The sequence below is a fragment of the Macaca fascicularis genome, chromosome 7, assembly GCF_037993035.2.
Source record: "Macaca fascicularis isolate 582-1 chromosome 7, T2T-MFA8v1.1".
Classification (NCBI taxonomy): Eukaryota; Metazoa; Chordata; class Mammalia; order Primates; family Cercopithecidae; genus Macaca; species Macaca fascicularis.
The window spans coordinates 44,464,899-44,487,047 of NC_088381.1; the positions used below are offsets into that span (position 1 = coordinate 44,464,899).

At 40.4% G+C, this 22,149-nt stretch overlaps 1 protein-coding gene across 19 annotated transcripts in view; it reads left to right on the forward strand.

The window, feature by feature from the left end:
- Positions 1-22,149, forward strand: part of MAP2K5 (mitogen-activated protein kinase kinase 5) — a 264,267-nt gene that overhangs the window by 195,081 nt on the left and 47,037 nt on the right. For 15 of the 19 annotated variants that reach the window (XM_045395630.3, XM_065548107.2, XM_045395631.3 and 12 more), the window contains 2 exons: positions 9,377-9,403; positions 9,715-9,747. In XM_045395630.3, coding sequence (XP_045251565.2) covers positions 9,377-9,403; positions 9,715-9,747 — 60 coding nt within the window. The remainder of the gene's footprint in view (positions 1-9,376; positions 9,404-9,714; positions 9,748-22,149) is intronic. The other 4 variants (XM_005559892.5, XM_045395634.3, XM_045395628.3 and 1 more) reach the window with 1 other exon arrangement.

The window sequence follows — 22,149 nt, forward strand, 5'->3', positions numbered from 1 at the left end:
TGAGGGAAGAAAGCAAAACTCCAGAGAGTTGTATTTTGTCCAAATACTGAGTGATTTTTAGAGGAGAGTGCAAGACCTGTGTTTAAATCTTAACTCTGCTACTAGGTTTCAGGAACCTTTACTAAGTCACTGCTTTCTGTGGGCCAGCAATTGTATTCTATCCATCTTTTGGGTCCTGGAGTCTACTGCAGTGCCTGGCATAGCATAAGGATATGAAATCGATAAAGTAATTATGTAGCCCAAGTTTACTTTTTACATATTGGCAAAGCAAATTTTGCAATCACAGGGAACCAAGAACACAAATTCTGAGGCTCTAAATCAATTGTTTTGGCCCCTTTCTTTTCTTCCATGTCCCATCCTCCCACTGTACCCTGCCAGCATGAATACCTGAGCATAACACCTTCTGAGGAGATGTGACAACTTGTCTTCAGACTTTGAAGGTTCTCATGTCAGAGAAAATGTAGATTTGTACTGTCAGAGGGGTAGAAATGGGGCAAGGGATGGAAGGGTCAGTCAGAAGACAGTAAGCTTCCCTTTACCAGATGAATTCAGACAGAAGCCCCATCAGCAGGGGTGCAATGAAGGAGGATTTAACATTAGATAGGGATGAGGAGCCAGGTTAGATTTTAAAATCTTTGAGGTTTTTTTCAGACCCCAGGAGTCTATAATTCTACTTCAGCATTAGCCAGGCCTCTCCTCAGCCAAACAAATAAAAAGGGAGAAATAACAGATAGAAACATCTTCAGACTGTCCAGATTCTGTAATTGCTTTTATCATTCACTCATTTTGACTCTCAAATACTCTGTCAGTATGAAACACATCAGAAATAGAAGAGTATAGGGCCAGCTGCGGTGGCTCACACCTGTAATCCTAACACTTTGGGAGGCTGAGGTGGGTGAATCACTTGAGGTCAGGAGTTCAAGACCAGCCTGGGCAACATGGTAAAACCTCGTCTCTAAAAAAAATACACACAAAACAAATAGCCAGGAGTGGTGGGCACACACCTGTAGTCCTAGCTACTCAGGAGGCGGAGGTGGGAGGATCACTTTAGTCCAGGGAGGTCAAGGCTGCAGTGAGCTATGATTGCACCACTGCATTCCATCTTGAGCAATAGAGTGAGACCTTGTCTCCAAAAAAAAAAAAAAAAAAAGTGTTTCCTTTTCAGTCTCTGATATCTTTTTCAGTATATAAACCTGTAAGATGTATATACTTCTCTGCTTTCTCTCATTTGAGCCAACTGTGTGATAGGACTATCAGAAATGTGAATGCATGGCCTGGCATGGTGGCTCACGCCTATAATCCCAGCACTTTGGGAGGCTGAGACAGGTGGATCGCTTGAGGCCAAGAGTTCAAGACCAACCTAGCCAACATGGCGAAACACCATCTCTACTAAAAATACAAAAATTAGCCAGATATGGTGGCATGCGCCTGTAATCTCAGGTACTCAGGAGGCTGAGGTAGGAGAATTGCTTGAACCCGGGAGGTGGAGGTTACAGTGAGCTAAGATCGCGCCACTGCCCTCCAGCCTAGGTGACAAAGTGAGACTCCGTCTCAAAAAAAACAGTGAATGCACTTTTAACCTCCTTGAGTCTCTGCTGTCTGGTGTATCGGGCCCAAAACATGGTGATCTAAGCCTGTCAATCCGAGGTCTGTGTTTAGGTGTGGGTGTCATACTTTATGAGGAACATACACATATGGAAACGAATTCAGACGAAGGTAATTGTGGTGGTGGAGAATGGGAAATCATGCCTGGGTTCTTCAGGCAACTTTCAGGTTCAGGTAACAGAAAAACTCAACTCAAAGGAGCCCTAACCACAAGGGGAAATTACTGGACTGCATGACTGAAAAGCCTAGTCTTGCTTGTTGGTTTTAGCTGGGACTTGACTCAGCAAGTCACATTCGGTTCTCTCATTAGTAGGCTTCTTCCTTCACAGACCAAGAATGGTTACTGGGGTTCCTGGAGCAACCTACATCCTGTCTGAGAGGGGAACAGCAGGTCTCTTTTCCTCAGAGGCAACCAAAGGCCTTAGCCTGCAGTTTGATTGGACCAGTTCAACTCCCTGTGCCCAGGGGATTTAGATGTTGCTGGCTAATTTAGGCCTGAACCACCTACCATACCCTAGAACTGGGGGCAAAGTCATCTTCCCATGGAACACACGGGCTTCTTGGGGGTGGGGGAGTGTTGTTGGAGTATCCTTAGTAGTAAAGGGGAGAAGGATAGAGGGCAACCAAGATACCAACTGATCATAAGGAAGAAAACAGGGATGTTTATTCAAGAAAGACAACATTGTGGAGATATGACCGCTATCTTCAAATATGTGGAAAGCTGTCTTTAAACTTATATGCCATAGCTCCAGATCATGGGCACATCTTCCAGAAAGACATACTTCTTGGATTCAGAATAAGAAAGAACTCCTTTTTTTGTTTGTTTGAGACAGAGTCTCACTCTGTCACCCAGGCTGGAGGGCAGTGGCATCATCTCAGCTCACTGCAACCTCCTCCCGGGTTCAAGCAGAGTTCCCCTGCCTCAGCCCCCTGAGTAGCTGGGACTACACGCACCTGCCACCCCACCCAGCTAATTTTTGTATTTTTAGTAGAGATGGGGTTTCACCATGTTGGCCAGGCTTGTCTTGAACTCCTGACCTCAGGTGATCTGCCCGCCTCGGCTTCCCAAAGTGCTGGGATTACAGACGTGAGTCACCACCCCCAGCCCAAAAAGAACTTTTTTTTTTTTTTTCTTGAGAGGGAGTCTCGCTCTGTCGCCCAGACTGGAGTGCAGTGGCGCAATCACGGCTCACTGCAAGCTGCGCCTCCCGTGTTCATGCCATTCTTCTGCCTCAGGCCTCCCGAGTAGCTGGGACTACAGGTGCCTGCCACCATGCCCGGCTAATTTTTTGTATCTTTAGTAGAGACGGGGTTTTACCGTGTTAACCAGGATGGTCTTGATCTGACCTTGTGATCCTCCCGCCTCAGCCTCCCAAAGTGCTGGGATTACAGGTGTGAGCCACCGCACCTGGCCAAGAAAGAACTTTGTTGACGGTTTCATCTGCCCAAAAGAGAATCATTGGAATCTTATCATTGGAAGTCTTGTAGCAAAGACGGAATACCTATATGTTTGGAATATTATAAAGTGAATTTCTGCATTAGGCAAAGAATTATACTAGGTGACTTCCAACATCATGTAGAGGATTTAAGCTAACAGAGGTGCAAACGAAATGAAAGCTCCAGAAAAACCGTCTCAGACATTTTGAAACATTAAAATGTTGCTGTAGCAGATTTATTTCACCATAAAGAGTAGGGTAGTCTAAAGGACCTTTCTCAGAAAAAGCAACACCTCCTTCCCCCAGTTGCCCCTTTCCCCTGTCTCCACACACAATTAATATTCTTAAACTGGATTCTGAAATAAGGCCACCCTTCTTTTGGGACAAAGAAAGGACAAAAGTTTGATATGGCAAATGTCTAAAATCTTCTTCAAAAGTTAGGTACTTAATGGACTCTGTGGCCAGACCTCGTACCATTAGGAAAAAGATTTTATAATTCACATCAATCATTTTAAATTACAATTCTAAGCCCCTGCTTTCCTTGCAGAACTCAAGTTTAAACATTAAAATGTGCAATTACCAAGAGGAAGATTTACTATGGCTCTTATACACCTATGTGGGGTTGGACATGCGCTATGTCAATTTTAAATACACAAAGGATAAAACAGTATGAACTGGCAGCCAGGTCCTTTTTTTTCCTGCTCACTGACTGGCAGACCCAGCGAATAAATAATGTTTCGCTGTACCTCAATGCTCCAGCTGTTGTATTTTGTGTGAAAATGCATTGTCCTTGATACTCAGGAAGCAGTGAGAGCCAAGTAAACTAATTTATGGCTCTGAGATTTTCTGTCTGGTCCCATCAGAGCTGTGCCCTCCTGTAGGCATCTTAAAGCCTTTCTCTCCTACCTAGCTGCTTGCTAAATTCAGGGATATGCAGTTTTTGCTTTTCAAAACTGGTCACTCCTGAATACAGCACCCCAGCTGGAGTCTGAGATTTGGGCCAGAAAGAAGGTGCCAGTGAGTAGATCTTAGAATGTGAGAATCATTGTTTCTTTCTTATAACCTATTGAGTAGCTGCCTGCTAAATCCTCTTGTGACTTTTTTAGGTCCCGTGAAAATATACTAATAGACCCACAGACATGATAAGAACTTGAGCAAGGACAAAGGCTAATGAACAGGGGAGATAGGATTGCAAAGTGAATTATATGTGTTCACCTGAAATTATTGGAAGTAGTATATATTATCCATTTATTTTGTCTCTTAATGCATTTAGTATCTTCACATATCAGTTTGCCAAAAGTCCCATTTGTAGTTAGCCATAGTAAATTTTGTTCTCTTCCTTTATTTAAAAGTAATTTGTTTGGGAGCTTTTTAAGGTAGTGGTACTAGGCAATGTATATAAAGCTTATCCTGTAGCAGTGGTTTTGTTTTTCTCATTGAAGGCTTTTTGAGATATGGACACTTTGTTTTTGCAAGTTGTACTGGATTGGAAGTGGTATTTCCCTAAGTTTTAATACCCACACAGTGCCAGATAAAATTAGATTGATTGCTGGTACCATTTCTTCCTTGGGTAGGAAAAATGAACATGGCTCCTGAATAGGAAGCTCTGGCTTCTCTAGCTCATTCCTTCACTTTGTAGACGAGAGCTCTAAGCCCCCACTGAAGGGAGGGGGGTTCTGGGGACCATGGGCATCTGAGTAGAATCCCAGGGGTCTATCTCACTCCAAAGTTCATGCATTTTTCTCACAGTGGACAGCCTTCTAACCCAACTGTCAGGGTCAGGCCAGGCACTATCTATGACTTTCGGCGCTGCTCCCCTTTGAGCCTCAGCTTCCTTAAAGCAAAGTGAGTAGATTGAACTAAATCATCTCTGGGGTTCCTTCCCTTCATAAATACTTTAGATCATAATTCTTCATTTAGAATATGAATGTCTCAGTTTTCCATAATCCCTGTTTATATTTAGCCAGGGTTATAGCTTCATGCATCTGATTTGAAAAGAGAGTCCTTGCAAAATAGCCACAGCTCCTAAAATTTGAAGTTTAAAAAAAAAGAATAAAGAACTCAACACTGAAAGCTAGAATGTAGGCCAGTCACGGTGGCTCACGCCTGTAATCCCAGCACTATGGGAGGCCGAGGCGAGTGGATCACGAGGTCAGGATTTCGAGACCATCCTGGCTAACACGGTGAAACCCCGTCTCTACTAAAAATACAAAAATTAGCTGGGCTGGTGGTGGGCACCTGTAGTCCCAGCTACTCAGGAGGCTGAGGCAGGAGAATGGTGTGAACCCGGGAGGCGGAGCTTGCAGTGAGCCAAGCTTGCGCCACTGCACTCTAGCCTGGGCAACAGAGTGAGACTCCGTCTCAAAAAAAAAAAGAGAAAAAAGAAAGCTAGAATGTGATGCCAGTAGCACAACAAATGAAAATGCTATTCTTTAAAAATTCCAACCATATGATTTAATTTTATATTTCTTCTTTCTATTTAAGAGAAAATAATACAAGCTTGAAAAGCAGTAAATATGTAAAGAGAAAATTTGTCAACTGATATTGGAAGATCTGACCTAGGTCATACATAAATCTTACAGACAAGAGCTGCAGGGCAAACCATAATTTCAGAGAGTAAAGGAGAAAATGAAAGCTATAGATAGCTGGTGTCTTCTCTAAGTTACATAGGTAGATTCATTTTAGTTTTCTGATTGTGCCTCTGAATATAATGTAAAAGGGGCTGGTAGCAAGGTCTGTTTTACCACTTATGTAAAAAGCTCCTCTACAGAGAGCGAAGCATAAAGTGAGACTTCCAAAATTGTTTTTTATCACCAGAGTCATTGGCTAAATAGTTGAGGCCCCACAAGCAAACTTTTACATTGGCAATTTCCTTTCTAGCATCATTTTTCACAGTCATAAGTCATGTTATAAGAGTTTTCTAATTGCTAACTAGATAGTCCTTGTAAGGAAATATATGATAAATGTTACTGTAATAATACCAAGACCTAACTGGTACTTGTGGCTGCCTTTTATGAAGTCATTCTTCCCCCATTTAAACACATAAGAGTCTGTCTTACATCAGAATGAGACGTAACTATCCCCTATTAGTGTGGTTTTAAATCTTGAATCTAACAGCTAATGAAAGAAAAAAATCTATGCCCAGAAAAGGGAAGAGGTTCATTTAATTAGTCTATCAAAATGCTACTAGTTCTAGAAACTGATTAACAAAGTGTGTGACTGGAACAATTATTGTTCTCTCATTGTCCCAAAGTACTAGTTAGACATAGAAAACACTCAATACACACAAAATGTATAAGCAGGAATGAGGGCTTGGACAAGTTAGTTATAAACAGCATTTCATATGTTGTGAGGTGCAGGCAGTACATCAGCCCTAACAATATTATTGTGTTCCTCTGAACTCTGCTCTCACAGCTAAGCATTTCGAAGGCAGACCCAGAATAAAGATAGGCATTCACAAAGCCAACATTTTATATTGAGGACCTTTGCTTCCACTTTTAATGTGCTATAAAACTAGGGGCTTCACTTTTTCATGAACTGTGTGCAAAAGCAGAGGCAATGACTGGAGGTTGACTGTTCGGGTCTGTTTTATGGTTGCTGTGCCTATACAGTAATGTGATCTTGAAAAAGGTAAACAACAAAGAGTTTAGCAGTGAAAAATATGCCTAATATAAATACAGCCGAGTACATGGCAGTTCAGAATTTTAAAAATATGACTGTGGCATTAAATTTTCTGGTGGAATTAACAGAGGAACAGAATACAGCCTTTACGGCAATATATCTGAGACAGAAAAAGGAGATAATACATCTAACTCTATGGTCTATGTGGCATTCATATAAAGAAAAGCACAGTAGCTTTATTTAATTGAGAAAATGAATCAATTACAATGATGTTACATCATCAAATTCTTGTGAAATAGAAGATATAAGTCACTGCATTGTGTAACTGTTAAAAAGTAATTGAGTATCTTAAGCCTTTTGAATCAATTTCAGGTACTGGCGCTGCTACCTTAATACAAAATTTATGAAGATGATTTCATATAATATGTTGCTATCAAAACTGTATAATAAAACCTGATAACATCTCTCTTTAAAAACCTGGGCAAAACAGTATAGTTATAAGATTATTTTTAAAAAAGACTTTGATATTGCTGTTTTTCTCTTTCTTTTAGTAAAGAGCAAGCATAAATAGTACAATTTTAAGTTGTCTTAGACTAAGCTTTTAACCTGCAAAATAGGGCAAACTAGAGGCTTTCTTTAAGACCTCAGTTCATGAGGAAGTTTCCTCCCCTCAGTTAATCTGATTCACACAACTCATATGTTACTGGGGACAGTGTTTCATAATCCATTTCGAATTCATTTCAAAACCTCTCACTTAGAATGTTTGCTGCATGTTCTCCTCAGAGAATGTTGTCATCCCCCTGAGTCTTGGAAATTTGTGAAGCTCATTCTCTTTGATGTCAGAAATGGATTTCTGATTCTTAGTTCATTACGAATAACTCTGCTATTGAAGTAGATATATCGTACTAGGAATGTAGGGGTAAGGGGAGCATCAGTGTATGCTTGAAAAAAATATATAAAAGCAAACTCCATAGGTATCTCATGTCATAGGAGAGGTTGTCCAGGCTTTTCAGTACTTTTTTAAAGGTGGTGTAGCTTGTTACTGAAATTCTTAACTGCTTCAGGGTGGTGGTTACAGCTCCGCCTTCCCTTGTAGTATAAATCTTTACCTGCAGAATCTTGGCTGGAAGTACTCATGGACTGGAGGAACCAGAATAAGCAGTAATTCAGGACAACATTAAGCAGGGACTATCAACATAGACTAAGCCAGTCAACCTGGGACAGAGGTTTCCCAAAGTAGTGATTGGGGAGGAAGTGATGAAAAGCCAGTAAGAGCAATGAGTGGGCACCATGTTCATTTGACAAATATATGGGAGAACACTTTAAAACATTCAGGCAGTAGGAGGAATGGTGTGCTGATCAGCCACATGGATGCAAAAGAAATGCATAAACGTAGCTGCAGCTCTTGAGAAACTCACAGTCTAGGTGAGAGGAACCAACATGTCAAAATGGATAAATTATCAACAATACCATACCAAGTATAAATGTATATAAATCCAGTTGTTTTCAAATAACTCTATGACCATAGGCAGGTGTAATACAGATGCTGGAAGGAAACGAGCTCTGGAGGAGCCCCAGTACCACCACACCCTGGCCCTGAGGCCTCAGGCCCGGACCCTGTCCTCTGGTAGGCCCAGCTTTCCCACCATAGAATAAAGATGATCATCCCCGCCAACCTCAGGGTGGTTGTGCAGATCAAATGAGTTAGTATATGGGAAAGAATTTTTGTAAACACCTATAAAAACATATAAGGGATTATTACTAGTTTCCGTGTATTTTACCAGCTGGTTGGAGCTCAGTTATCTCAGAAAACAGTTGACCCATCAGTATTTGGTTCCTGAAAAGTTCTCTGTTAGAAAATGTAGTACCTGGAGTTTCATTTTCATTGAGTTTATAATAACTGTAGGCTTTTTTTTTCCTGGATGGGGAGGCATTGAAGTGTTTACTACTTTAATGACTAAGTGGATGTTTTATTAATTTTTGTGTCACGTTTTAGTAGCTAAGAAATTCAGTTTATCAGTGTTAAATGTGTGAGCAACCTGCCTTCAGAATGTTGATCAGAAACACACTCTTACTGGACTCTGCTTTTATTCCCTAAAAATCAGTGTAAAACTTGCATGAATTTTATTTTCCCAGAGAGCATTGCTGCCCTGGAAACAGGCAGAAGGAACTTTGGAAAAGGTGGAATCATTACCTCACTCCTAAGTTAGGGGCAAATACTTCAACCACATAATTAAAGTTTTCTTCACAAAATAGGGAATTGTGAGCAGACACTGGCAGGAATCCAAAATTCTAATTTCTGACTATGATTTAATTTCAATTTTAAATAAATCGGTTTTTAATTTAAAAAGAGTGAGCTTCATAACATTAGCAATGATTGCAACATTAAGCCCAGTGTTCACAATCTAGCAATATAAAACATTATTTATATCTGAATCGTAAACAGCCTTTTGAAATGGATTATGGTTTTTCTCCCTATTCTAATACAACCTGGAGGGTACTAAAAAGTGTTGTGTGAAATTAACATTCTGCTGACTTTCGCCTATAAATGAGAAGCGAGCTATTAACATTTGTGTATTTTCATTATGTAAATTGTGTTAACACATGCCCACAAATTGCCACCAGCAATGCAATAATTTTCTCTCAGTGATCATAATGTGTCCAAGTGAGTCATTTTGATTATGACATGCTAATTACATATTGCCTTTTTTCAGATTCAGAAAAACCAGGGATCTTTAATGGTAAGCTTTATGAGTTCAGAAAAAAATTCACTTTTCTTTTTCCTGATGGCTGCTTCCTTTGCATGCTTGAATGCCTTGTTTTAAACTTAGCAAATTGCATTTTGAAGAAAATGCAAACCTTTAACTGCCTGTATTAGATTAGGTACCATTAGAAATAATAGAACATCCTGAGCATCAATGTTTTTATAAGAGTTTGCTGTTGTTGATTAATCTTGCTATGTTTTATTGCATTAATGATTTTTTCTTTCCACTCCACTGTAAAGATATTGCATAGAGGCTAATACTTTTTCCTCTCTTCTTTTCCATTGCAGCCTCTCCAGCTTCTGCAGTGCATTGTTGATGAGGTGAGGCATCGTCTTATGTGCTTTCACTCCTAAAGTCATTCCTAATGGTGTGGAAAGCTTATATTTTGTTTCCTAATGAAGCACAATGCCCAACATCCTTGGAGCAAGTTGTGTTGTATGGCTCTGAGCTGTGTTACGTGAACTGGCCTTGTCCTGAATCCCACTCTTCTGATTCTGGCCAAGAAACCCTGCAAAAACAGACTGTCCCGCAGGCTGGTCCTCAGGGGTATCAGATGCCCTAAAGACAAAACACAATAATATTAATTGACCCTCTCCCTGGCCAGATGGGGATGGAGCTGGAAATTTAAATGGTATCATTTTTTTCTGCAACAGTTATTTAAAGTCATTCAGTAGGCAAGGGTCAGAGTTGAAGAGCAAGCATAAGCTGGGTGAAATTTGCCTTCCTTGAGTTATTTACCCAAAGCATATCAGAGCAATAAAAGGGCTCAAAAACTCTAGGTCAACAGTTCAGCTTTAATTTCCTAGTTAGGCATTTTTCTCAGATTATACCCCTAACATGTTGTGTATTCTAGTAGCTGGAAACCTGTATTCTCACATTTTAATTGAGCTTACTTCTGATCATCCTGCTCCATTGAGTTCCACTGTTCCTTTGCCTTCATGAGGCTAATCTGCCTACCTTTCTCTCTCAACCAACTTTGTCTACTTCTTATTCTGACTTTAAATTCCTTTTCTGTAAATCATCAATCTTATAATACACAAGACTTTCAAGAAACATTAACATTTTCTTTAAAAAGTGAGCTTTTTTGGGCTTGGGTTTGCCTACTAGCAATGTTTATTTTTTTAAACTTGAATTTTATAATATTTAAAACACTTGTAATTAGAGAGGAAAGGCAATAAATGATTCAGATAGGAAAGTTTGAAAGAAAAAAATCGTAATTCATAATTATTCCTCTCAATTAAACATCTGCATAACCAGTTATGAGATTTGGGAGAAAAAATAAAGATCCTCCTAGGAAAAAACCAAACATACACACATATCACAATAATAGTAAGAGTGGGGCTCCAACATCCTTAATGGTTGCATCAGTCAGTCCATATATCCCCTACAAGCCATAAACCATGTTGATGTAAAAATGAAGGCATCGTCGTGAAACAAATGGAGGCTCCATTATCTCAAATATCAGACAGACCTCCTGGATCTAATAGCTCATCAATATCCTCTGTCATCTTATATTCCAAAAGCATACTATCCCCATCAGAATCCTCCCAATTTAACTGGTTTTCCTGAGGTCCTCCTCCGGTTTTGCTTGGGGAAGTGCCTGGGGAAACTTGCCTACCCAGTTTTGTGCACAGCCTCCTATATTTCCTGGGCTCTCCCGTTGGTCTGCCAGGCTCCTAGGCATCAGAACATCCAGGTAAAGGCATTCCTTGCCAATACTATATGTGTTTCTGGACAGCTCATTTGAAGGTTTTCTGCATCAAATAGATATTTTCATTCCTTATTTAAAGTAGCAGTTATTGCTATTCAATTTAAAATATCTTGTTTAATTTGGGCAAAATCATGAGACTTTTGAAATTACCATAGGGAGATGTTCTATTTAAGGGATGAAGATTGATGAAGAACAATCATGTGTAACTTAAATGGTATATTTTTCTTCATAGCATTTCTTTCTTAGTCAAGAGAAAAATGTAACTTAGACATCTATTCCTATGTACTCTAAAACCATTTTCCTTGTGGAAACTTGGGAAATGAACATTGCCTTTACTAAAACCAGGCTGATCTTGGAACTGAGCTGATATTCTGCAATAAAAGTATTAGGAAAGGATTGGCCAGATGACCTGCCTTAGACAAGATGAATCATAGCATCTCGGAGAGGAAGAATTGGTGGGATCCTGTACTTACTGCGCTTGTCCTGTGTCTGTCAAAATTCTCATTGCTGTGATGCAGTGTTCCTCATAGGGTGGCCCAAGGACTGATTGCATCAGAATTTTTTGTTATATGCAAATTCCTGGCCCCAGATCACTGAATTAGACTTTCTAGGGGTCGTGCCTAGAATCTACTAGTTTCCCATGTAACTCTCTGCACATTAAAGTTTGAGAACCACTTCTCAAACTTCTCTAACTGCTTGCCAGGGCTAAGTCTTCCCCTTTAGTTCCCACAGGGCGGTTAGCTAGCTAGCTTCATTTGCATCTGACTTTTAGGCCTTTTATTTGTGAATGAATATGCCCAGTTGGGATTTGAGCCGTTTTACTGCTTGGGAGTAGATTTACCCCATTGTGAAATGGGTATCTGATGCTAGTATGTACTATTTCCTGTTAGAGAAAAGTCAGATAAAAAATTACTTCCCCTGAGGGAGCCTAATTCAGACAAGATGGGTATATTTGGCGTCACATACAAAATAGCTGTCAGAAAGCCCAGTGTGACATATTATTGTGTGGATTCAGCTTGACCTCCTGTTACGGCCTGGCAAAGAGTGAAGATGTAGTAAAACACCACTAAGGTGGGCAAGAGCCAGTCCTGGAGTGGCCAAAGATGAATGTTAGAGCCAATCTGGGAGTCAGGAGGTGGAATCATGGAACAAAGCCAGGGTTAGCTACCAGATGTCCAAACAGAAGACACCAAAAACTAAACAGGAGTAAGAATCATGACCTTGAAACTCAGACCACAGATCAGGAATTGGGAGGGTAGCCAAGGTAACAGGAGAATTGAACTCCAATCAGAAATCTGGGTGGTCCAAGTAAATTTTGGTGGGTGATGTTTTTCTGAATTGGCGCTGGCTAGCTGAGGTGTAAGTGATAGCTTAAAGACATCATCTGGTGCCTCAGAGTTGCTTCTCAATAGAACTTTTTACCTTAAGGTCCTTATGTAATCAGGTCCTCCCTATGTCCCTGAATACCTGCGTTGTAAAGTGCTTTGGTTCTTTATAAGTGATGTGTGTCTATGTGTACCTGAAGCCTTAGCCATCTGATATCTTTGGGGAATAAGTCAGCCCCTATTGTCTAGATAACTGAAATTTATGACTGTAAGCTCTGACAGCGATGAGAAATTTGCATTTTTAGAAAGAAATGTTCCTAAAATCTATTTGTTCTTGGCAGCCTGTTGACGGAGTGTGGTGAATATCATTTAACCTTTTCTCAGTGACTTAGTCCCTTGTTCTGAACATGGTACTGAATGTAAACTTTGATGTATTGATGCCCTCCAGGGCTGTAAAATTGCGTGGGGTTTACCTTATTCTTTCACTGAATTTTGCCAACCATTTTGCCAGAGTGTTTGGCGTTGACATTGATATTTTCGGGCCTCTTGAAGTGTATAGAGCCCTTTGCCCCCAGGCTAACGCGCCTTACATGGCTATACTGCTCTGCATAGTACTTTTCCTGTGCCCTCTTGTGATTGCCCCTGTTCTCTATCGGTACTCCTCATTCTTGTCGATGGCTACCTTTTGTCCCAACAACCCGACCATCTGTCTTCAGTTTTTTTGTTTGTTTGTTTTGTTTTGTGTTTGAGATGGAGTTTTGCTCTTGTTGCCCTGGCTGGAGTTCTGTGGCACAACCTCCACTCACTGCAACCTCCACCTTCTGGGTTCAAGTGATTCTCCTGTCCTAACCTCCCGAGTAGCTGGGACTACAGACACACGCCACCACACCTGGCCAATTTTTTGTATTATTAGTAGAGACGGGGTTTCACCATGTTGGCCAGGCTGGTTTCGAACTCCTGACCTCAAGTGATCCGCCTGGCCTTGGCCTCCCAAAGTCCTGATTTCATATGGTACTTTTTAATTTTGCTAAGGTCACTATCAGGAGTGCAAAGACCGAAGACAGGCCGGGCACGGTGGCTCACGCCTGTAATCCCAACACTTTGGGAGGCTGAGGCAGGCAGATCATGTGAGGTCAGGAGTTCAAGACCAACCTGGCCAACCTGGCAAAACCCTGTCTCTACTAAAAATACAAAAATTAGCCGGGCAGTGTGGCAGGCACCTGTAATCCCCGCTACTCAGGGGGCTAAGGCAGGAGAATCACTTGAACCCAGGAGGCGGAGATTGCGGTGAGCCAAGATAACTGCACTCCAGCCTGGGTGACAGAGCAAGACACCCTCTCAAAAAACACAAAAAGAAAAAAAAAGGAAAAAGGAGAGGAGAGGAATCTCATGTTCATGAAGTGGGGGCTTAATATTGTTACAACGGAAATACTCTCAAAATTGATCTACAGATTCAGTGTAATCGTATTAAAATCCCAGTAGGCTTTTTTGCAGAAATGGATAAACTAATCCTAAAATTCCCATGGAAATGTAAGGGACTCAGAATAGCCAAAACAATCATTGAAAAAAAAAAAAAAAAAAGAAAACAACGTTGCAAGATTTATACTTTCTGATTTCAAAACTTACTACAAAATTACACTGATCAAGATAGTATGGTAGTGGTATAGGATAGACATATGGAATAGAATTCAAAGTCCAGAAATATATATGCATGGTCAATCGTTTTCTGATGAGGATGCCAAGACCATTCTGTAGCAAAAGAATAGTCTTTTCAACATATGGTGCTGAGATTACTGGATATCCATATGTAAGAGAATAAATTTGGACCCCTACCTTGCATCATACACAAAAATTAACTCAAAAAATGGATCAAAGATTTAACTGTAAGAGTAAAAACTATGACACTCTCAAAAGGAAACATAGATGTGAATCTCCATGACCTTAGGTTAGCAATGGTTTCTTAGCTATGACACCAAGAGCATAAGCAAACAAAAACAAAAGGAGGGCCTTATCAAAATTAAAAACTTGTGTGTGTCAGAGGACACTATCAAGACAGTGAAAAGACAACCCACAGAATGGGAAAAAATATTTGCAAATCGTATATCTGATAAAGGCCTGCTATTCAGAATATATAAAGAGCACTTACAACTCAATGATAAATAAAAAGACAAATAGCCCAATTTAAAAATGGGGAGAGGATTTAAATAGACGTTTATCTGAAGAAGATAAACAAATGGTCAATAAGCACATGAAAATATGCTCAACAATTAATTAAGGGAATGCAAATCAAAACCACAATGAGACACTACTTCATGCCCACTAGGATGGCTGTAATAAAAAAAAAAAAAAAAGAAAGAAAAACAGAAAATGACAAGTAGTGACAAGAATGTGGGGAAATTGGAACCCACATAAATTGCTAGTGGGAATGTAAAATGGTTCCATGGTTGCTGTGGAATACAGCTTGACCATTCATCAAAAAGCTAAACATAGAACAATTATATGACCGAGCAGTTCCACCTCTAGGTAAATATTCATTCAAGAGAATGGAAAACATATGTCTGCATAAAAACTTATACATGAACATTCATAGCAGCATTATTCGTATGTATATGAATACGTATGCTATGAATACATAGCCCAAATGTAGAAAAGAATCCAGAAGTTCACATTGGACCATAAATAGGAATGAAGTACTGATAAATGCTACAATATGAATGTACCTTGAAAACATGCTAAATGAAATAAATCAGACACAAAAAGCCACATATTCTATGAAATGTCCACAGTAGGGAAGTCCATAGAGACAGGAAGTCAATGAGTTAGTGATTGCCAGGGACTGGAGGGGAGAAGGGAATTGAGAATGACTATCATAGGTACAAGGTTTTTTTTTAGGGTGGTAGAAATATTTTGGAACTGGGTTGTTACTTTAAAAGGGTGAATTTTATTTTTTGTGAATTGTCTCTAAATTTTCAATGTCAAAGGGAAAAGTAGAAAGCAGAGAGTTTCTCTGTGATGGCCTGTGTTTAGTTGCTTGGCTGGATAGGATGGGCTTCAGCAGAAGAAAAGAGAAGACACTCTTAAACGACATTCCATTTTGTAGAAGACTACCACAGCTAGAAAAATTTGTATTTTTATTTACTTCAAGAGACATTTATTGAGCTCCTGCTTGGGTTGTGATCTCTACCAGGTGCCGGGATAAATCCCTGTGCTGGATGACTTCATGATCTAGTGGAAGACAAACTCATGAAATAGATTTGATTCATTATATTAAAAACTATAATAAAGCCATGTAAACAGTGCTGTGCAAGGTTGGAAGATGTGGGAAGATAGCAAAGCATCAGAGAGGAGATGATATTTGAGCTGGGCTTTGGAAATACCTTGATATTCACAAAATGAAAGTGGGGAGAAGATTGTCCCAGCAGAGGGAGGGGCACAACCATAGGTGTCTAAGTGTGAGGCAGCTTTGAAGACGAATAGTTGGCCCCAAGTGAAGCTAGAAAAAAATACAGGGAGCATCTCAAATGCTGTACCAAAAAGCGTAGGTGTTGCCCTGTAGCCAAGGGAGATGATTGGAAGGTCTGACATGTTGAGATCTGTATTTTTTTCTAAGACAGTTCTATTGAGGTGGGTAGTAGGAGAAATGAGACTGAGGGAGAATCTTAGAAGCTAGCTATTAAATATTGATTGATTGATTGATTGATTGAGATGGAGTCTTGCTCTGTTTGCCCAGGCTAGAGTGTGCAGTGGCACAATCTTGGCTCACTGCAACCTCCGCCTCCTGGGTTCATGCAGTCCTCCCACCTCAGCCTCCCAAGTAACTCGGATTACAGGTGTACACCACCACGCCCAGCTAATTTTTTTTGTATTTTTAGTAGAGATGGTGTTTCACCATGTTGGCCAGGCTGGTCTCAAACTCCTGACCTCAAGTGATCACCCACCTCAGCCTCCCAAAGTGCTAAGATTACAGGTGTGAGCCACCACACCCGGCCTTTAGAGGTTTTTTTAGTATTATTGTTATAAAGGAGGCTCTTCCCTCATTTTTCTCCTCCCTTTCCCAGTCCTCCATTTTCTCATCCCACTTTGTTCAGTGTCACCCTCTTCTAGAACAGAAATGTTAGCTGCCCCTTAGTCAGCCTGACTCACATAGGTAGAAGTGTCTAGCCATGTGGTTAACTTCCATCCTCTTCACTGAGCATCCAGGCTGGGCTGGCATCAAACAGTGCCTCCTTCCACCACTGGTCATCTTCACTAGCATTTCTAGAAAGCATCAGGGGAGCCACGTGCAAGTGGAGAGTCCATGTGAGGCCTCTTGTGAGTCCAGGTGTTTGGTAGGGTAGATGACTGTCTCTATTCATAATGATTCTTTTTAGCACCACCACAATGATGTGCATATGCCAGCCAGGCAGATAAGTAAATAGTAGAGGCTCTCTTATGTCTTCATTAAGTTTTATGGTTAGAGTCATAAGAACTTGCAGAAGACATACACTTTTATAAGTGGGATTTTGTAATGATGAGCTGTTGAATTCAGGGGGTTTTGTCAAGAAAGTCTGTTTCCATCTTAAGCAAATCCACTTTAGTCCTTCTCAAACCTAATGGAGAAAGCCAGCATCTCTCCCCCACACTAGGCACAAAGGCCTCTTCCTAGAGCTGTGGCTTGCCACAGTGCTACCTCTCTATTGGCCCAGAACCCTGGCATTATTACAGTGCTCCTACAAGGGACACTGTGTTTTGAGTATCATATGCATTCCAAATAAACTCTAGGATAAACCACCTGTTCCTGATTGAAGGAGACTGCCCCTATATGGCAACATTTTCTCTCTCTCACCCTCTTCTTATGCTGCTTTCTTTGATCAAGAACAAGAAGAAAGAAATAAGAGACAAAGTAAAGATACACATAAGTTTTGAATACAGTTGTGCCTTGTGGAATGTGAAAGTTATATTTTTCCCCAGCTTTATTGAGGTACAATTAACAAATAGTGTATGTATTTAAGGTGTACAATGTGATGTTTTGATAAACATATACATTGTGAAAGGATTGCCACAATCAAGCTAATATATCCAACCCCACATACAGTTACTGTGTATGTGTCTGTGTGTGTGTGGTGATAACACTTAACAATCTACTCCTTTGGCAAATTTTAAATATATAATACAGGATTATTAACTAAAATCACCATGCTATATTTATCTTGTAAAAGTAAGTTTGTACCCTTTGACAAACACCTCCTCATTTCCCCCACCCTCCAAGCCCCTGGTAACCACTCTTCTACTTTGCTACTATGAGTTCAACTCTTTTAGATTCCACATATTAAGTGAGATCATGCAGTTGTTGTATTTCTGTGTCTGACTGACTTAGCACGTTCATCTGTCTGAACCTTCAGGTTCATATGCTGTTGCAAATGACAGGATTTCCTTTTTTAAGGCTGAGTAAGATTCCATTTTGGTGTGTGTATCCATACCACATTTTCTTTATTCATCTATTGACTGATCCTTGGGTTGTCTTCATATCTTGATTATTGTGAATAATGCTGCAGTGAACATGGCAGTGCAGATGTCTCTTCAGGATAGTGATTTATTTCCTTTAGATATATACCCAGAAGCTGGATTGCTGAATCATAGTGTAGTTCTATTTTTAGTTTTTTGAGGAACCTCCTGCGTGCCATTTTTCCATAATGGCTGTACCAATTTACATTCCCATGAACAGTGTATAAGGGTTCCCTTTTCTCCACATCCTCACCATCCCTAGTTACCTTTTGACTTTTTTATAATAGCCATCCTAACAAAATGTGAGTTGACATTTCATTGTGGTTTTTATTTGCATAAAAAATAGTATTTCTAAAAGACATTTGCAAATCAGATTGTATCTTCCCATTGGTACAGTAGTTGATTTTCACACATTTCTAAAAGCGCTTGACCCCTTTATGTTGCTCAAAAACCCAACCTATAAAATAGATGAACATGAAGCTATTTTGATTTGGCCAGAGGATGGGAGATTTAGATCTCCACCCCCTTTCCCACACACCTGCATAAGAGAACTAAGAGTTCCATAGATTATAGTTTGGAAACCACTGATGATAGCCCAAAAGTCATTATGTAAACCTGTGTTAATCCCAGAGCTAGGTACTGGGAATGGAGAGTGAATAAGATGCTCTTGCCACCATTCAAGAGCCGCTACTCTATTAGGGAGGCAGACAAGTAAACAGTCGTATATGCAGATCACTAAACTGCAGGTAGTGTAAGTGGTATGAGACTTGATGGCCTGGGCTCTCAGAGGACCACAGTGACTGTCATTTCAACCACTCACATAAATGGGTATTTACGATGTGGTATTTAACGATGTTTGTAGCCATATAAATTCTATCATTAAAGTGTGGCCAAGGTGCTGGGAAAACAGAGGAGACAACTCAGTGGAGGAGACGGGAGCTACCAGGGAAGCTCTGTAGAAGAGATGAGACTGAAGGATAGCCAATAAGAGTTAGCCTTGGAGAGATCTGAGGCCCCTGCAAGGGGTTCAGTATGGCTGGGGTGTTTGGGCAAGTATTACAAGATGAACCAAGGGCCACATTTTGAAGGATCTTTATACCCCATGCTGAGAGATATTTGTAGGGGAGGGAGGATCGGGAGACTGAAAGAGTTTTAAGCAAGAGATCAACATAGCCAGATTTGTGTTTTAGAAAAATCACTGTGGCAGAGCTGTGGAAGATGGATTGGAAAGGACATTGGAAGCTGTAGTTCTGATCAGAAATTGGAGGGGTTTAATCAGGACAGCCTTAGTGTGTTTGAAGGGTATTTAGGAGATGGAACTAACTGCATTTGGTAAGTAACTGGTTATAAGGGAGGGTAGGGAGGTAGGTTCAGGGATGAATCACAGGACTTGGGCAGTCAGGTGCATGGTGGTACCCTCCTGAGATGGGGCACACGGAAAGAGGCATGTTCAAGGGATGAGATGATTAGCATTCTGTTCTTGAGAGATCATCGAGCACCTCATTCAAAACCATATTCGTTCCTGCTCCAGATTCAATTATGAGTTTAACAACTAGACCCTAAGTTCCTAGACATTTTATTTCTATCTTTCTAGTACCGCATCTAACATCCTGTAGGCTCTTGTAAATATTCATCAAATGACATTTCTGCATAAATCTCAACACCTGTTTTTTCAAGACCTCAGAAATACAAATCCAAAAAGTGACAGAGAATATATGATGCCTTAACCTTTTTTTTTTTTTTTTTTTTTTTTTTTTTGAGACAGAGTCTCACTCCGCCACCCAGGCTGGAGTCCAGTGGCGCAGTCTCAGCTCACTGCAAGCTCTGCCTCTGGGGTTCTCGCCATTCTCCTGCCTCAGCCTCCCGAGTAGCTGGGACTACAGGCACCTGCCACCATGTCTGGCTAATTTTTTGTATTTTTTTTAGTAGAGACGGGGTTTCACCTTGTTAGCCAGGATGGTCTCGATCTCCTGACCTTGTGATTCGCCCGCCTCGGCCTCCCAGAGTGCTGGGATTACAGGCGTGAGCCACTGCGCCCGGCTACCTTAACCTTTATGGTCTACACAGTGTTTCCCCATGTCACATTCTTTCCCCACACACTCTATTTTACAGACAAGGAAACTGAGTGACAATCAAAGGGTAAGGCTCCTTACATTATACTATCATTGATTTGAAGAAAGTAAAAAGTGACCACTGAACATTTTGGCATCAAAGGAAGAGGTTTTTAATAAAGCTATGAAAGAAGACAACTTCGCACTGCAGACATGCTCAAAGGTCATAGGTATTTTGCAACTCAGTTCAGTTTTGCTGTTCATATGAATGACCCCACATCTTTCAGTTAATTGAATTCTATTCTGCATACTCTGTTTAATTTGGCGTGGAGGAACGTGAATCCTTTTAGAAAGATTTCTATTGAAATACAATAAGTTTGGCCCTTAAATATGTTATCTTAAAAAATTCATTCATGTAGAATCACTCATTCCTAGGCAGGGTGCCTGAGAAGCCACTGGGCTATGAAAATAGCTGGTGCTGGGGGGTGGGGGATGCTGATGGCAAGAATGATTGCCTAGTAATACCTCCTGGAAATTCAAAAGTGAGGTTAGGCCAGGCGTGGTGGCTCACGCCTGTAATCCTAGCACTTTGGGAGGCCAAGGCAGGCAGATCACTTGAGCTCAGGAGTTCAAGACCAGGGTGGGCAACATGGTGAGACCCCATCTCTACAAAAAAATACAAAAATTAGCCAAGCATGGTGGCACGTGCCTGTAGTCCCAGCTACTTGGGAGGCTGAGGTGGGAGAATCTCTTGAACCTGGGAGGTGGAGGTTCCGGTGAGCCAAGATCATGCTACTGTACTCCAGTCTGGATGACAGAGTGAGACTGTGTCTCAAAAAAAAAAAAAAAAAAAAGAAAGAAAGAAATGGGATTAACCAACTTCAGAGGAACTAATATCCACTCATCTTTTACCTGAGAGACTTTACCATGATTCTGGCTTCTGAAGTCAGTAAGAAGTAAAAGGAATACCATCCCCCTCCTATTCCCAGCATCCCAAGGATGACCTGTTCCTGTCACAGCACATAACTGCAGGTGGTTAAAGGGAGACAGGACCTGCAGACCCACAGTGTCCAACCACAGTGTCTAGCTCTAACCACTCCCACAAACAGGTTTTTGTGATGTGGGATTTCATGGTACGTGCAGCTGTGTTAGTTAATGACTGAGGCATTAGAAACTCAGTAAGTTAATACAACCATATGCACACAATGGTCCTGTCCTTTCAGCGGTATTGTCAGCTAGACCTGTGTTTCAAATTGTTGGGAATATATTGTTGGGATCCTGAAAACTGATATTCCTCTTTTATGTAAGGCAATCCTTAGAAATCTAATACCTTCTTTGAAAAGTCCAGTGTGTTTAAATTAATTCAGTTTGGCTGGTTTGAAAATTGAAAATAGGTTAGCATTAAGGCCAGGATTCCTTTAGTAATTACTTTTTCTATTAGTAATAACTGTTTCTTTAGAAATGACATTAACATTCTACCAAAACACAGCAGTAATCCAAAAGTTAATGTTCTGTTCATTTATAATTATATTTAATTCATATTTATGAGTTGTCAGAAGGGAGGAGTAAGAAAGAAGTGAGTACAAAATGTTACAGAAGAAACAAGTTATAAGAAAATTTTTTCTTCATAGTCTGAAGGATGTACAAAGTCACTTGAAGTAAAAAAAAAATTTTTTTAAACACACAATTATATAAAATTAGATTTTATTAACTTGCTGAAAAAAATCTGTATTTTTATTATTTCCAAGTGGCACTGAGTGAATGCAGCCAATAGACCTCATCCATTTCTTCTTTTTTACTAACCCAAATATTATCATAAACATCCCCATAATTTTGATTTAGTAAGTCAATTAGATTTGTGGGGATTTTTTAACCAGAAAAAATTCTGCATCTTTAGGCAGTCATTGAACAAGTAGCTTTGTGTTCCTTTGAATCGTCCATGAAGCCTGATGTATTATTAATGAATTAATTTCTTGGTGGTGGAGGCCTGTGAATAGCGGTCTGTGAATGGGCAGTTGCCTGGTGGGGCCAGTTTTGGCTGCTGTCATTTAACATGTGTTGCTCTATTGTGAAGTCTTACCCAGCCATAGGACAATGCTCATTTAATCCACCATGATGGGACCTACACACCCTGAGCCCAAGTTGGATGCC